General features: G+C 38.9%; 1 protein-coding gene across 2 annotated transcripts in view; it reads right to left on the reverse strand.

Annotated features, from left to right (window-relative positions):
• The window catches only part of NET1 (neuroepithelial cell transforming 1), a 52,670-nt gene that overhangs the window by 11,479 nt on the left and 23,990 nt on the right, over positions 1 to 17,201 (reverse strand). Inside the window, exon 1 of one of the 2 annotated variants that reach the window (XM_036843611.1) lies at positions 914 to 1,196. The exons of the other annotated variant lie outside the window; for it this stretch is intronic. Within the exon in view, the coding sequence (XP_036699506.1) occupies positions 914 to 1,006 (93 nt within the window). The 5' untranslated portion in view covers positions 1,007 to 1,196. Of the gene's footprint in view, positions 1 to 913; positions 1,197 to 17,201 lie in introns of those variants that run through there. 2 annotated transcript variants of the gene reach the window in all.

The following is a 17,201-nucleotide window of genomic DNA, read 5'->3' on the forward strand; positions in this document are numbered from 1 at the left end:
TCACACCAAATGAAAGCATACCTTTGAAAGACGGCAGCTATTCTAAGTACCAAAAGGTGTGCATATGTATAATACACAGCTATACTGAGATATACAATACATTGCACATATTTAAAATGTATAGATAATTTTGATGTATACAGCCACAAAACCATCACCCCAATGAAGATAAGAAGTATAATAATATAGTATAACCATGGAGTGTATATATTATTGTGGTGTGCTATATAAATAGAATGCCCACACAGTATTAAGTCAACTATCAAAATTAAATAAAATGGCATAAAAATCACTTATTTTGATAAATGTTCATAAAGACTTTTAAAAAGTAAAACGACTTAGGTAATTAAAGCAAGGAGGGCAGAAGCACCTAAATAATGGTTCGTTGGCTTAAATATTTTAACACATTTTGCTTTCTTAAGAACAAAAGTCACACACAATGAACTTATTAGACGTGGAAAGAAAATTAAAAATGAACACTAGGTCAGATGGCATTTTGTTCACTAGCACTAACTTGCAAGGAAGGGATTCTTATTTTCCTCTTACTCCACAAAGCAGTTTCTAAGACTTACTAGGTAATATAAATAAATGCAGGTCAAAAACCCCCCAAAACCAAAAAACCCCAACCAAACAAAAAACTGTATTAAGCATCGGAAATGTGACCAATTTAACCAAACTGAACAGCATATACATTTAAAATGTTTTTCTTTTGTATAAAAGTTTGTGTACACTCAAGCTACGCTATGCATAAATAGTTCCTAAACACATTTCAAACCGGCATGTAAATCAAAGTCATACATTTTAATACTCAGTGAGCTCAAAGTTAAGTTTAACAATATACTGTTAATAAACTGTTAAACATCGTAAAAGTTCTGTGGAGTTAGAAACCTTCCTTTGGCTTTTCAAGTCTCACCTCCTGCTCTCTGAAGGACTGGTTGTTCACATCGAGGACTCGTATAGTCCTTTTAATAGGTAGGAGACCTCCGACCTCATCGTGCGCCACCATGCTTTCCGAGTACCCTCACGCCCCCAGCCCGAGTCCTCCCAGAGTCGGCCGCCTGCAGGGAAGTTCCCGGCTCGGCCCGGCTCGGCTCGGCCCGGCTCGGCTCGGCTGGGCGCTCAGCTGCCCCGCGCAGCCATCACCCAGCGTCTCCAGCGTAGCGTCGGCTTCTGCGAGCGCTCGAAAGGCCAGCAGCACTCCAGGCTCTGTGGGCAGGGCCGGCTGGGCCGGGTCTAGTGGGCGGGCACCCGAGGGACACGTGACCGCCCTTAACTGACAGCGGGGCACACCTAGGCCTCTCCGCTTTCTCTGCCAAAGAAAGCTCTTTATCAAGAGGTTTGGAATTTCTATAGTGAGACCAGAGGGGAAAAGGAAACTGGGTTACTGTAAGGCTTTTCCTGATTTAAAAAGTATTCCCAAAGACAAATGAATTGCGTATCTAGGTTACCTTTCTTAGTACTTAGCTGCACACAGGGATACTTTTTCTATAAAACCCTATTTCCTAGAAAATAATTTAGAACGGACAACTTGACAACTTTAAGAAAATCGTAATTCAGAGTTAAATAATGTATATACTAAAGAAAAGCCTAATTATCCAGGGGCCTTGCTTTTGTATTACGTAAGTGCAATTTCTAGTCCAAAGCCTTGCCTCTATGAAGCAACCCTACTTCTGTTGGTTTGGTAGGCCTGCAACAAAGCAGATTTTCTTCTTTAACAGTAAGTATTGTATTCTATTTCGAAAAGTAGGATTTCCTCTTAACCATATGCTACTATGAATGATATGATGCTGATAATTTGCAGAAACATTTCTATTCTTAGGATTTATTAGGGTCAGAGAAATCTGAGAAATCTATGTAGAAGGCACTGTTCTAGATGCTATGGGTGACAGAAAAAAATAGGTTTCATATATGCTCCTAAAGCGCTAACAGACCATTGTGTAAAGCTAGGCCACACGAAGAGATAAGTAATGCAAGACAGCTTTTGACAAGTCCAAAATAAGCTGTACAGCTAGCAAGGAGTTCAGAAACCACTTCTGGCAGATGAGATGAGGGTGGCAAAGACACTAGGAAAGAGGCTGTAACATGTTTCAGTGCCTTGAAGGCCATGTTATGTTTTTCAAAGGTCTGAGCAAGGGAAAAGTGCAAGGCTTTCCCAAAGGAGCACGAAAAGCGAACTCACAGCCTGAGGTCACAGGCTGGGTGACAGACGAGCAGAGGGTTTTACTGAGCACGTGAGAGAGATAATGAGAGGTATGTTGTAAGGTAGTGTTTAAGATGGCTTGAAAGATGGCTGGAACCATAATGCAAAAATCACAGTCAGGGATCAAGAACTTTGCCTAAGGTAGGGCCTTTTCCTTGGGAAAGGAAAAGGATATGTGCAAGAGACAACATATGCAATAAGTCAAAGATGCCAACGACTGTAAAGTTAGGAAGGGTAACTGTTAATGCAAATAAAGAAATACGGAGGAATAAGCTTTGAAAGAAAATTCTGGGTTTCATTTTAGATATACTCAGTCTTCGGTGGTGGAAAAACATGCTAATAAAACTATTGAGCTAGAACTTGGAAATGTTGGACAAGGACTTGAAGAGGTCAGAGGGTGGATTTAGACTGGGGAGTTGGAGACACAGGGATCAGAGTTGAAGCTTTGGAAGTGAATGAGATGCCTGGGGGAGAAAATCTGGACAAAAAGAAAAGAGGCCCAAGGATCTAACTTTGGAGAGATGCCAAGGGAAGAAAAGGTGTTAGTTATGGCAAAAAGATTAAGAAGGGTAAGAAAAGATTCATGGATTTAGTGATTACAAGTTTAATGAAGACCTCAAGTGTGCTAGTTCAGCAGAATAAAGACAAAAGAGAAACCACAAAGGTTTGAAGAGTGAATAGAGCAGAGTAATAGTGGGCATAGACTATAATGACAAATAATCTATAAAAAACAATTTACTAAGGTTCGCAGGACAGTGTTACTTCTTGCAGGAAGGAAGAACGCTGCCCTTACATAAACACCAATGTGGTTTGCATTTGGGATGATGTTCTTAATTTGTCTTTCTGCTTTTAGACTTTTGAAAAAAGTAATGGTGATTGGTTATATTTCATCAACTATTCTTTATTACCAGGTCACACCTGGGCAACATGTGTGATGCAGTTGGCCTTAAGAGAGGCTGTTTGTGGTAGGTAGTTCTATGCTATACAGCATTAAAGTGGAAGCACCTTAGAGATCATGGAATCCAATTCTGTAATTTTACAGGTAAGAACACTGATCTGCTTAAGCCCTCAGAGCTAATAAGAACCCAGAAGTCTGGTTCAGTTAGTTTCATCAGTTAAAAAATGGTTGCCAAGTAAGGCCAATACTTTATGGCTACTTAGTTTCATAAGGGAATAAAGGACTTACGCAGAGTGGGAGTGAGGAAAGAAGTTGCTAGGGCATTCTCATGCTCTCTTACCTGATGTCTTTCTCCAAACTATGTTTTTCTATTTAGTTCTGATAGAGGTAAGGCCAAGGTAACGAGGGGAAAGGATATCTCTCATTTCTCTCCTTCGGTAAGGATCCGAAGGGTAAAGGTAGAAGTCTTAAATGCAGAAATAGCCTGCAAAAGCCAAGTAGGGTCTAATAGTGATAGTCCCAGTAGAAAAATCCCAGCTCACCAAACCTAAAATCTTAGTTTCATTTTGGATGTTCAGGTTTGTGGTCTAAATATAATTTAGACAACTGTAGACAGCATCTATAAAAGCAACAATGGACAAGGGATGTTCAGTTAGCACTCTGAGCCATGAGCCTGAGAGAATCTTGACTCTAACAATGCTCTATAAAATACGAGGGCTGAAAAGGTCCTTTGTGATCATTAACGCATCCTCCTCAGTTTTCTTAGGAGGAAACTGGACAGTGAGGAAAAAGAAAAAGGAAATGTGAGTCCTTACTCTGTGCTAGGAGCTTTATGCATATTATCTTATTCAACCAACTTTATGAAGTATGTATTATTACCTTCATTTTACAGATGGAGGAAACTCAGAAAGTTTAAGAAACTGGTCCCAAGTTGCATGGGTCATCAGTGGCTGGACAGGTTTGAATCTGGTCTGCTCAACTGTGGCTGCAACGTCTCTTCCCCGTGAGACAATCCGTGTACCACCTTCAGCACCGGTCTGTACAGCTCAGTGCTCAGGCACTGCTAGTTGTCATTCTACGAGTTAGGAGCAGAGCTGGGTTTAAAACCCAATCTCCTAGTCCCAGACTAGTTTTGCTAAATAACTGCCAACATTCTATAGAGAAGGAAAGCATAAAACCACAGTAGAGAGATTACTTGTATTATAGGCAGGTAAATAAAAAGATAGTAACAAAATAGTTCCAGCTGCTTAAGTTTTAGAAGAGATCCTATTTCAATCAATGGTTTACTTTAATGATCATGTTATTAATAGCAATTATTTATATGACTTTCTACAATTGAAACACAGATTGGTTGAGTATCTTTGTGTAGAAAATCTAGAGTTTATAAACTTAAAAACATAACTGTGTTATCTAAAAGTAATAATGCAGCTTTGTTTAAGAAATCAAGTTTTTGATAAAATTACTGTTTTCCAAAAATGAGGTTTAGTTATAGCCTCTGTTCTTCTGTTTGTATGGAGCCTTCAATGCTTCCTTTCCTAAAATTTGAATAAGGTAAAGAGAAAGATGTTTCCCTTCTCTACAGAAAAAGGACTATTACCCTACTTACCTTTTTTCTCCTTTTAATGTGAAATTAGAATTCTGGAATTTAGAAATAAATTAAAGCTGAAGAATAATCATTACTTTTTTTGGTATAGATATTTGTTTTTATTTACTTTTGTCTGGAACAATAACAAGCAATTGGAAATTAGGCTAGGAAAGCCTTATTATGGGTAAAGAAAAAACAAAAATCTAAGCTCTCTGCTGCCCTCTACAAGGGATATTGTGAAATGCAATTGCCAACCTACTTTTTTCCACTTTGTTTGTAAGGACCTTATATTGCTAGTAAAATTTTTATCTTTAGCCCTGTGTAGCTCTCATGTTTTATATTGCTAAATTAAACATATATTTTAAAATCGTACAAGTGTATAAAAAGATTCCACAGTTCATAAGAAATATTTTAAGGACTTTTTCTAAATATAAAAAAACTATGTTCCACTTTAAAACTCTAGAGGTTCAAGATTACAAATAACTACTATGTATCTCACTGAAAATAGGTTAGTTAAAAATAGAATTTCAAATCTTACTAAAAAAGGAAACACTGATTGAAATATTAACAAAATGAAACTTCTGAGGAATGAGAGTTCCAAAATATCTAGTAATGAGTTAAAAACAACACCAAAACAGGCAGTTACATTTGGATGAGTATGAAAGAAGTTAGTAATGAAGTTATATGTGGATCTGAGTTCTTAAAAGTCATTTGGATTAAAATTTGAGTATGTCCAAGCTTTACTAAGAATTTACTTTGGGAAAAGATCAACTCAGATCAGTTAATACTATTAGAAAGACTATAAAAAGAATAGCTGACAGGCTAAGAAGCTTGGTGTTATCAAAACCATGGTTCTTTTTGCAATGATAATACAAACAGCAAATAAAATTGGGTATTGGTGCTGTTAGTGGTGACTTTTTATTTCAAGTACATAGGGATCTTCCAGTATCATGTAAAGATCGCTTATACTTATATAACAAAATGTTGAGTGGGATTTTCTGCCTTTTTCCCCGGAAACTCAGCTAAGGTCAAAACCTGAAGACCAACAACACTGTCTCTTGCCCGGCCTCCTGTTTTCTCAGCCCATTTCTTACTCCAGTTGTTGCTGCAGCAACCAGCTCCGCCTCCAACAGCTCCTGGCCTCAGCTGCGCCTCTCTGGCTTTCCACCCTGGGCTTCTCGGATGCTGAGTGTGGCATTTACGCGTGTAGCCTGGAAGTGTGAGGGATTAACACCCCATGGGATAGCCATTGACTAATGGAGCACAGGAGCTAGTGGATAAAAGCCCCTCTTCAGACCCTTGAGAAGACAACTGTGTGGTGTATTTTACATGGATCTTTAGAAGGTCCCATAATTAGACGCCCCCCTGTTCCCTGGCACCACACCTGAAAACAGACTACCTGTCAATTATCTCGCGTCTCAGGCTCTGATTTCTGGAGGGAACACCGGCTAAGACACTGACACTGAGACTGGCCCTAGAGAGTAGACACACCGGATGGGATTCTGGAACTGGTCACTCATTGATAAAATGGTGATAAGGACCAAGATATGAATTGGGTACAGATGGAGCAGTGAAGCAATGGCATATGTAGCAGTAGTGACAAATGAACAACACGGGGACAACAGTAATTGTAAGGATTGCAGAATTGGCTGGCTTTTGTTAATTGCTTTAAAAGCCTGAAAAAGCAGGTGGTAACCTGCAAGTTCTCAGAGTCATTACAGAGGGAAAGGCCAAGTGGGAGCCCCTGAAATTTCACCCCCTACACCTGGGCCAAGGTAATAAACCGAAGCAATACTGCACACTGAGAGAAAAAGCAGAGATGGCCATCAGAATTACAGCAGGTAGGAGTGGGAGTCTCTACTGTATCTCCATTCAGTTGATCTGTGTGCTTCCTGCATTGAGATGGACTGTGATGGCTAACAGTGGACCACAGAAAACTGAAGTGGTAGCTTTAATCTCAGCTGTTGTGCAAGATGTAGAACCTTTACTGGGATAGATCAACACATCTCTAGTATTTGGTACACGGCTATTAATCTAGCCTGTGTGTTCTTTTCAATAACCATTAGTAAGGAGCAAAAGTAGTTATCTTTTACATGGTAAAGACAGCACTCTAAATTTCATGTCCTGAGGCTGTTAACATTTTTGTTCTCTGTCACAGAGTCCACAAGGAGCTTGACATCCCATAGAGCATCATGTTAGTCTAGAATACTGATGACATCATACTAACAGGACGTGGTGAATGGGAAATGGCAAGTATTCTGGACAGTCTAGGAAGTCAAATGCATGCCAAGAAAATTCAAGGGCTGCCATATTAGAAAAATTTTAATAGGTCCAATGGCCTGAGGCTTTCTGGGATCTCCCCTCCTAGGTAAAGGTCAAATTGTTGCACCTCGCATCCCAGCACTAAGAAAGAGGCATGGCACTAGGTTGGAGAGAGCAGATACTGCACTTGGAAATTCTGCTCTGGCCCATTAATGAGGTAATCTGAAACGCTCACAGTTTTGAGTAGGATCCAGAGCAAGAGAGGCCACTGTAGCAGGTCCAGGCTGGGTGTCAGGTGCCCTGCAGGCCATGTGAGCCAGTGTATCTGATCAAGTTTGAGATGTCTGTAGTAGACAAAGATGCAGTGTGACGTCTTTGGCAAGGCCAGGAAGAGAAATTCAATGCAGATTCCTAGGGTTCTGAAGCTAGGTATGCTTTCCATGGCAGGAAACCACTTGCTGTTTGAACAGCAGCTCCTGGTGTGCTAGCAGCCCTAGTAAAGACTGAGGACCTGCCCACGTTACATCATGTGACTAATGCAATTAGAGCTGCCCCAAATGAACAGGGCCAAGTATATCAACCGAGTCACAGGATTGGCCAGGTACCATGGAAATGGTCTATTTGGAATCAGGCCTGAACCAGTCCAAAGGGCATAAGTAAATTACTGAACAGATTGCCATGTTACCCGGTACGTTACACTGAAATTTCCCCTTCAACTCCTCATCTGTTGGTGGGGGTGGGGTGGGCTTCTCAATAATCAACTGATACAGGAGAAAAACTTGGCCCTAGTTCACAGGTGGATTAGCTTCATCTGTTGTTTTGATCACCATTACGGACCCTTTTAGGGATAGTCCTGAAGGGGCATGGTAAAGGGAAATACCTCCAGTGGGTAGAGCTGTAAGCAGCACACGTGGCTGTTCACTTTATACAGAGGGAGAAAGGGCATGAAGTACTGATCCATACAGGCCCCTGAGAAGTGGTGAATGGTCTGGCTGATTGGTCATGGACTTGGAAGGAGCAAAATCGGAAAGATTGAGGCATAATATTTTGGAGAAGAGGCATGCAGATGGACCTTCGGAGTGTGCACAAAGTGGGAGAATCCCTGTCTCATGTTAATGCTTATCAAGAGTACAGAGGTGCTAGTATCCTGGAGGCATTAGGTAAACAGGATGATTTAACTTGTGCATATCAGCAGGTCTCTCCCCGGGACTATCCCAGCAAAATAAGAAAAGGCCTGAGAAATAAAGCTGTTGGTCTTTGGGGGCCTGCACTTTTCATGGAAAGAGATTATTCTCTCTTCTCCTCAAGCCCTCCTTCCTTTAGGGACTCTCAAGAGCAGAGAGGGCCAATAGGGCACTGACTCCACATGAGTTTCTGGTTCTACCAGTATGAGGAACAGAGAAGAGATTGGGGAGATGGTCTTGCTGGCATGGTTGCATCAGGGTAGGCAGACCCTACCCTGGGATGGTAGCACGCACTGGAAGGGCTGTTGGTATGCTGCTTGCTAAGGTCATCAAAAGGATGTGGCTAAATCTTGCAAGAGACTACCAATACCTAGGGGAGTTTCACAGAATGGATTCCTCATTAGCCAACACTCATTCTCACTGATCCCATAGAGGGAAATTCAGAACAGAAGTTACAGCTAACAATGAAAAGGATTGTAATCTCATCCAGTAAGGTAAAGAGACTATCTTATTTCCAGTCCTTTCTCCCTGCCTAACATCCTGGAGGAGACTGGGTCTTAAGGAGGTGAGGAAAGGTATTCAAAGAGTAGAATACATGTCTCCCCCACAAATTTCTAGAGTTGCAGACAGCTATAATCTATGCCCCCAATAGGATGTAAGCTTCATGAGGGCAAAGACTTTGTTTTGCTCTCTGTGTCTGGCACATAGTAGGGGCTCCAAAATATATTGATAGAAATGAATGAGTGAATGAATGAATGAAGACCGAATATGCTGGGGAGTGGAGAAGAGCTACGAATCAAGTTTGAGATTAAAATTTTATCTTTAAGTACAGATAACAGAGGCTTAGAATGGCTATATAAGTTATACAGTCAAACAACTAGTAACACACAACTGATAAGTCCAAAAGTTAAGAGTTCATAACTTCTAAACAAGCTTCACTGGCCGTAGCATAATTTCATTTGATTTATGGCTTATTTTATATTAGTTAGTAAAGCAAATAGAAGGAGATGTTAAAAGAAATATAATTAATATCCCCAGAAAACTAATAGAGGAAAATATATTAATGAAAAAAAAAGACTATTATGAGAAAACAAAACAAAGAACTAGAGATTGTGGAAATTAAAAAGAAATTGTCAAAATAAAAATGTCAATAATTAGGCTAAATAGCAGAACAGATACTAATGAGAAATTAGCAAATTAAGGAATTCTCCCAGAAAATAGCATAAAAGACTAAGAGATGGAAGAATTAAAAAAAAAAAGAAAGAAATGGAAGAATAAAAGAGAGTAATAAACATATAAAGTAATTCCAGATGTTCCAGATATTCCAAAATCTTCTGAATAGGAGTTTTAGAAGCAGAGACCAGAGAATAAAAGGATGAAAATAAACTAAAAAACAAGAAAATTTCACAATGCTGAATTAAATATGAATCTTTAGATTAGGTAGGTTGGTAGGTTGTGTGTTTCTAGAAATTTGTCCACTTCATCTAGGTTATCCATTCTGTTAGTGTACAATTGTTCATAGTACTCTTGTAATCCTTTTTAGTCCTGTAAATTGGTAGTAATATCTCCACTTTCACTTCTAGATTTTAGTAATTTGAGTCTTCTCTTTTTTTTTCCTTAGTCAATTTACCTAAAGGTTTGTCAATTTTGATCTTTTCAAAGAAGCACATTTTAGTTTCATTGATTTTTCTCAATTTCTCTCTTGACTGTTCTATTCCCTATTTTATTTAAGTCTACTCTAATCTTTACTATTTCCTTCCTTCTGCTAGCTTTGAGTTTAGCTTGTTTGTCTTTTTCTGGTTCCTTAAAGTGTGAGGTTAGGTTGTTGATTTGAGATCTTTCTTCCTTTTTAATGTGAGCATTCATAGCTATATGTTTCTCTCTTAGCACTGCTTTTGCTACATACCATTAGTTTTGGTATATTTTGCTTTCACTTTCATTTGCCTCAAGGTCTTTTCTAATTTCCCTTGTGATTTCATCTCTGACCCATCAGCTGTTTACTAGTATGTTGTTTAATTTTTACATACTTGTGATTTTTCCAGTTTTCCTTCTGTTACTGATTTCTAGTTTCATTCCACTGTGATTGGAATAGTACTTTGTATAATTCTATCTTTTCAAATTTGTTAAGACTTGTTTTGTGGCCTAAAATATGGTCTATCCTGGAGAATGCTCTATGTGCACCTGAGAAAAATATATATTCCACTGTTTTGAGGTAAGATGTTCTGTATTTGTCTGTTAAGTCCAATTGGTTTATGGTGGTGTTCAAGTTCTCTATTTCCTTATTAATTTTCTGCCTGGTCGTCTATCACAACAATTGGAAAAAGGTTTTAAATATTAATAAAATCCAGGGCTAACAAGAGTGTAGGGATATGTTTATTATCATAGACTGATGGAGAAGTGAAAATCTATCAAACTTTTCTGGAAGGCAAATGAACAGTATTATCAAAACTGAAATTTGCAACCCAGCAATTCCACTTCTGGGTAACTGTATTATAGACATAAGCATCGTCCCTCCTTTGTGCACAAGGAAGAGGTACATTAAGCATTGTTTTCAATGTGGGAAAAAAAGAAAAATATACTAAAGGGCCATTCTTAAAGGACTGGTTAAGTAGATTATGGTACTTTAATACTATGGAATACTATTAAAAAAAAAAAGCACGAGGTAGCCCTATATGTACTGATAAGATATAAATAGCAAAAGTAAGCTATAGCATAAGTACAGGATAATCATATACATGTCACCATTATACACACTGTGTGAAAGTAGGTAAATAAACAGAAAAGGACCTGGAACACATAAAATAATAACTGGTTACTTCAGAGGATGGAGGTGATCAGAGGGGACTTGAAAAAGTTGTTTTACTTTTGTACAAGGACAATGCATTTGTGTGTTACTTTTACAATTAAAAAGCACAAAAAAGTATTTAGATGCACACAGCAGTCTAGGAATGATTCATAGCTATCTAGGAATGATTAAGTTTAAGGATAAATAGCTCTGGATTAATGGCTTTTTAGAGCATTATCAGGAATAATTATTTTATATTTAATTTTCATATTTTAAGTTAAGAGGAACCATTTTGTTATACCTTTGGTTCCTCTTAACTTTTATCACCTGTACCAGCAGTTGGCTTTATTTCTGGACTTCTGTCACAGAGAAACAATGTTTTATTATTTTACAGGCCAACAGTAGAGATCACAAGTTATATCAAAATGCAAAGTGAAGGGCGGTAAGGTAGCCTTATTCATAAGTTAAGTCACCAGCTTTTGTGTGCCAGCTAGCTTCAAACTTTTCAAATCTGTGCCCCAGGAAAATAACCAATTACCTGTCATAGTTATTAAAGAATAAAGTACATAATTTAGTATTATGTTTAATCTAAAATTGCAGAGTACAGCAATACTCAAAATATAACACTTCAATAGGCTATTTAACTTTTAAGAAAATGAGATCCCCAAATCTGAACATTCAGAAAAAGAACAAACCATTCATATATTTTAAAAGATTTCTTCTGAAGTGTTTTGGTTTGTTTTTTGATCATTGACTATCAGAGTTAAAGAACTTCAGTCATAAAAATATGACTCAGTATTACTCATCAATGGAACAGGATAGAAAGCCCAGAGATAAACCCACGCACATATGGTCACCTTATCTTTGATAAAGGAGGCAAGCATATACAGTGGAGAAAAGACAGCCTCTTCAATAAGTGGTGCTGGGAAAACTGGACAGGTACATGTAAAAGTAAGAAATTAGAACACTCCCTAACACCATACACAAAAATAAACTCCAAATGGATTAAAGACCTAAATGTAAGGCCAGACACTATAAAACTCTTAGAGGAAAACATAGGCAGAACACTCTATGACATAAATCACAGCAAGATCCTTTTTGACCCACCTCCTAGAGAAATGGAAATAAAAACAAAAATAAACAAATGGGACCTAATGAAACTTAAAAGCTTTTGCACAGCAAAGGAAAACATAAACAAAAGACAGCCCTCAGAATGGGAGAAAATATTTGCAAATGAAGCAACTGACAAAGGATTAATCTCCAAGATTTACAAGCAGCTCATGCAGCTCAATAAAAAAAAACAAACAACCCAATCCAAAAATGGGCAGAAGACCTAAATAGACATTTCTCCAAAGAAGATATACAGATTGCCAACAGACACATGAAAGAATGCTCAACACCATTAATCATTAGAGAAATGCAAATCAAAACTACAATGAGATATCATCTCACACCGGTCAGAATGGCCATCATCAAAAAATCTAGAAACAATAAATGCTGGAGAGGGTGTGGAGAAAAGGGAACACTCTTGCACTGTTGGTGGGAATGTAAATTGATACAGCCACTATGGAGAACAGTATGGAGGTTCCTTAAAAAACTAAAAATAGAACTACCATATGACCCAGCAATCCCACTACTGGGCATATACCCTGAGAAAACCATAATTCAAAAAGAGTCATGTACCAAAATGTTCATAGCAGCTCTATTTACAATAGCCAGGACATGGAAGCAACCTAAGTGTCCATCATCGGGTGAATGGATAAAGAAGATGTGGCACATATATACAATGGAATATTACTCAACCATAAAAAGAAACGAAATGGGGTTATTTGTAGTGAGGTGGATGGAGTTAGAGTCTGTCATACAGAGTGAAGTAAGTCAGAAAGAGAAAAACAAATACAGTATGCTAACACATATATATGGAATCTGAGGAAAAAAAAAAAAAAAGGTCATGAAGAACCTAGTGGCAAGACGGGAATAAAGACACAGACCTACTAGAGAATGGACTTGAGGATATAGGGAAGGGGAAGGGTAAGATGTGACAGGGTGAGAGAGTGGCATGTACATATATACACTACCAAATGTAAAACAGATAGCTAGTGGGAAGCAGCCACATAGCACAGGGAGATCAGCTCGGTGCTTTGTGACCACCTAGAGGGGTGGGATAGGGAGGGTGGGAGGGAGGGAGACGCAAGAGGGAAGAGATATGGGAACATATGTATATGTATAACTGATTTACTTTGTTATAAAGCAGAAACTAACACACCATTGTAAAGCAATTATACTCCAATAAAGACGTTAAAAAAATATGACTTAGTATTACTCATTCCAGTATTATTTCACATTAATAAAGTAAACAAAGTAAACAGTCACTTTTGACTCTTCCTTATCAGAAGAAAAAGGCAAGGTTATGGCTGCTAAGAAACAGAGCTGAGAAACACCTTTGGAAAACAAATAGTGTGTTCTTTTTAAAATGAATAAACTTATACATACCACAGTATTAAGACAACCTGATAAAAGATAGTGCTGAAATTTTACTTAGAGACAAATTTGATAAGCAATCACAGCTTCACAGCCAATGATGCATCATATGATAATTCAATTAACATTAATATTAAATTCTTCATATACGATATCCTAAGTCAAAATACATAACACAATGCTCATGTTACATCCTTACCCAAATCCAAGGTCTTATTTCATTTATTTGACCAATATTACTTCATCTGTTCACTCATCAAACAGATGGCTATGAAATATAGAGGGAAATAAAGTGAATGATTTTCAGCAACAGGCATTAAATGATCATACAAACTGATTACATTTAGCTTATTACATACTAACTACTGTACTTAGATGAAAGCCCACGCAAAAAACAGGGGTTGGGGAGCTGACAGAGTATCTATTTTGGGGGGAAGGGTAAGTTTAAGAATGCCATACTCTTAACTCAGTGGTTTTCAACCCTGGCTATAAGTAACAATCACCTGGACATCTTAAAAACAAACAAACAAAAAACAAAAAAATTCCCTCCTCCCCAGATGTTCCTAGGTCCCAATGTCACCCACCCTCATTCCTTACCCCATCACCCCACGTTCACATAGTCTGGGATAAGGCCCAGCAGCACATTTCTTCCCCTAAAAGCTCCCAGGTGACTCTGACCTGCCGCCAGGGTTGAGCACCTCTGTTTTAGCCAGTCATTATTTTCAAGGTATAAATACAGTTTAATGCTACTGTGAACTTCACTGCTAACTTCTTTCCTCCTCATGGAATCCTAACTTGCTCCTTCCCCATTCAATTCTCCCTACCAAGGGGCATATAGGAGAAGTAGCCATCCTAGGTGGGTGGGGGCATGAAATACACGAAGAGGGGTAAGACTCTGGGAAGGGCTCCTGGAGATAATGCCTGAATAGCGGATAAAGAGGCATGAGCCAGGTAAAGAAAGGGAATGAGGATGTGCAAAAGAAAGGGAACAGGAAGTATGATACGAGAAATTCTGGAGCGATGGAATAGGGAAGCTCATCATAAAGGGGTTTATATGTTAAGTAAAAGATTTGATTTTTATCTTTAAAGCAATAAACAGCTTCTGAAAGAACTCAAGCAAGGTACTAAAAAGACCAAGTCGTGGAGAAAGATCAATATGGCATCATAAAGAGGCTACAGGCAGGGAGGCCAGTTACAAACCCCTAGAAGCAATTGGATAAAAAGTTCTGAACATCAGGACTGTGATCTGGCTTAAGGATTCAGACTAGGAGTCATCAGTTTTAGACAGCAGCATCTATTGAGTGAATGAGTTCTCCAAGAAGGATTAACTAAGAAGAAAAGATTGATAAAGATGGAACCTTAGGAATTCTGTTTTCATTTCCACAGCCATTACTCCAATTCAAGGCCTCTAGATTATACCAGACCATTACTAACCTATACCAGACCATTACTAACCTATACTTTCTACACAGATGGAAAGACTATACTTCAGAAAGTCATTTCAAGAATCCAGAATGTTGTTTCTGTTGATTTTCATGGGAGATCAATAAATTCTTCAGTCTATCATTTATAGCCTTCAACTAAGTGGCCAATTAACGTTCTGTACTTCATTTCTTAGTTCTTCATATATTTCTTTGACTCTTTCCAAATCATTTGTTTATCATTATATTAACATAACTGATTTTAATTCTTGGTATTTGTAGATGCCCCTTCTCTAGCTGGGTTGGTCTTCCCAAGTTCATGTTTGCTTTCATAAAAACCCAACTCCAAACCAGGACCTCCAAAATATCTTCTATTACTCTCATTCCTCCTTCTAACACCAACTGGTACTTCTGCACAGTCTATTGTAATCTCTGCAGGTATGATTTTGTCAGAGGTTCTTGTTTCCTGTTTGTATATAGTCTTATCTCTAAGGTCCAGTATGGTGCTTGAAACATTGTGGGTGTTCCATGAATGTCTGTGGAAATTTAAAAAAAAAAAAAAAAGAGGGCTTCCCTGGTGGTGCAGTGGTTAAGAATCCGCCTGCCAATGCAGGGGACACGGGTTCGAGCCCTGGTCTAGGAAGATCCCACAGGCCGCGGAGCAACTAAGCCCGTGTGCCACAACTACTGAGCCTGCACTCTAGAGCCCGTGAGCCACAACTACTGAGCCTGCGTGCCGCAACTACTGAAGCCCACGTGCCTAAAGCCTGCGCTCCGCAACAAGAGAAGACACCGCAATAAGAAGCCCGCGTACCGCAATGAAGAGTAGCCCCCGCTCACCACAACTAGAGAAAGCCCGCGCACAGCAACGAAGACCCAGTGCAGCCAAAAATAAATAAATAAAAATACAACTCTGTAAGGGTAGGTGTTAACTCTGTAGGGACTGATAGCAATGTAAATATATTTGGTAGGCAGACATGTAGATGAGGCTATTAATCTATTTTGTATCAAATTTAGTGATTGTACTCCACCATTCCTTCTTTCAGTGATTAGAATACTTCAGTGTTTCCTATAGTCCTTTGACCAGCTTTACCATTCCGTTGGCTTACTCATTAATACATTAATACACTAATCTTTGACAGGTCTTCACTCTTTAAAGAAAAAGAAAAGGCAGATAGAGTGACTACCATAGCAAAACAGAAAACCCAATACATACCAAAAATGAGAGTGCTTCCCCCCACACCTTTTGTTGGTCAGATGGAGGCAAACTGAACAGCTATGAGACCCACATGGTTTCAGCATTTGTGCACAGAGAAGCAAAGGGAAGGCAACTGGGCTTGTCTGATGGCCCCGAGAATAGGGGAACCCCCACAATGGTGCACTGCGAACAGTGGTCTAAACTGGAAGGATTCCAAGGATCAAAGCCTTACACCAAGGGCAAGAGCACTTCCAAGTAACAAGGTTTATTGGTGCTGGAGCAGTCTGGGCCACAGAAACTCTTGAAACTAACACTGCACTGAGAAAAACTTCTAGGAGTAGGATCCAAATTGAGCAGAACACGGTAACAGAAGCAAAGACAAGAAACAGTCCAGATAAAAGAGAAAGGGAGCAGAAACGAAAGATTTCAGAAAACATAAGGCCATACTTTTTTTTTTTTAATAGATCTTTATGGGAGTATAGTTGCTTCACAATACTGTTAGTTTCTGTTGCACAACAAAGCAAATCAGCCATATGCATACACATGTCCCCATATCCCCTCCCTCTTGAGCCTCCCTCCCATCCTCCCTATCCCACCCCTCTAGGTCATGCAAAGCACCGAGCCGATATCCCTGTGCTAATGCTGCTGCTTCCCACTAGCCAACTATTTTACATTCGGTAGTGTATATATGTCCACGCTACTCTCACTTCACCCCAGCTTCGCCCTCCCAACCCCATGTCCTCAAGTCCATTCTCCATGTCTACCTCTTTATTCCTGCCCTGCAACTAGGTTCATCAGTACCATTTTTTTTTTTTAGATTCCATATATATGCGTTAGCATACGGTATTTGTTTTTCTCTTTCTGACTTACTTCACTCTGTATGACAGACTCTAGTCCACCCACCTCACTACAAATAACTCAATTTTGTTTCTTTTTATGGCTGAGTAATATTCCATTGTATATACGTGCCACATCTTCTTTATCCATTTATCTGTCGATGGACATTTAAGTTGGTTCCCTGCCCTGGCTATTGTAAGTAGTGCTGCAATGAACACTGTGGTACATGACTCTTTTTGAATTATGGTTTTCTCAGGGTATATGGGTAGTGGGATTGCTGGTCATACTGTAGTTCTAGTTTTAGTTTTCTAAAGACAAAGGAGGCAGGAACATACAATGGAGAAAAGACA

This window comes from Balaenoptera musculus, chromosome 2 (assembly GCF_009873245.2).
Source record: "Balaenoptera musculus isolate JJ_BM4_2016_0621 chromosome 2, mBalMus1.pri.v3, whole genome shotgun sequence".
NCBI lineage: Eukaryota > Metazoa > Chordata > Mammalia > Artiodactyla > Balaenopteridae > Balaenoptera > Balaenoptera musculus.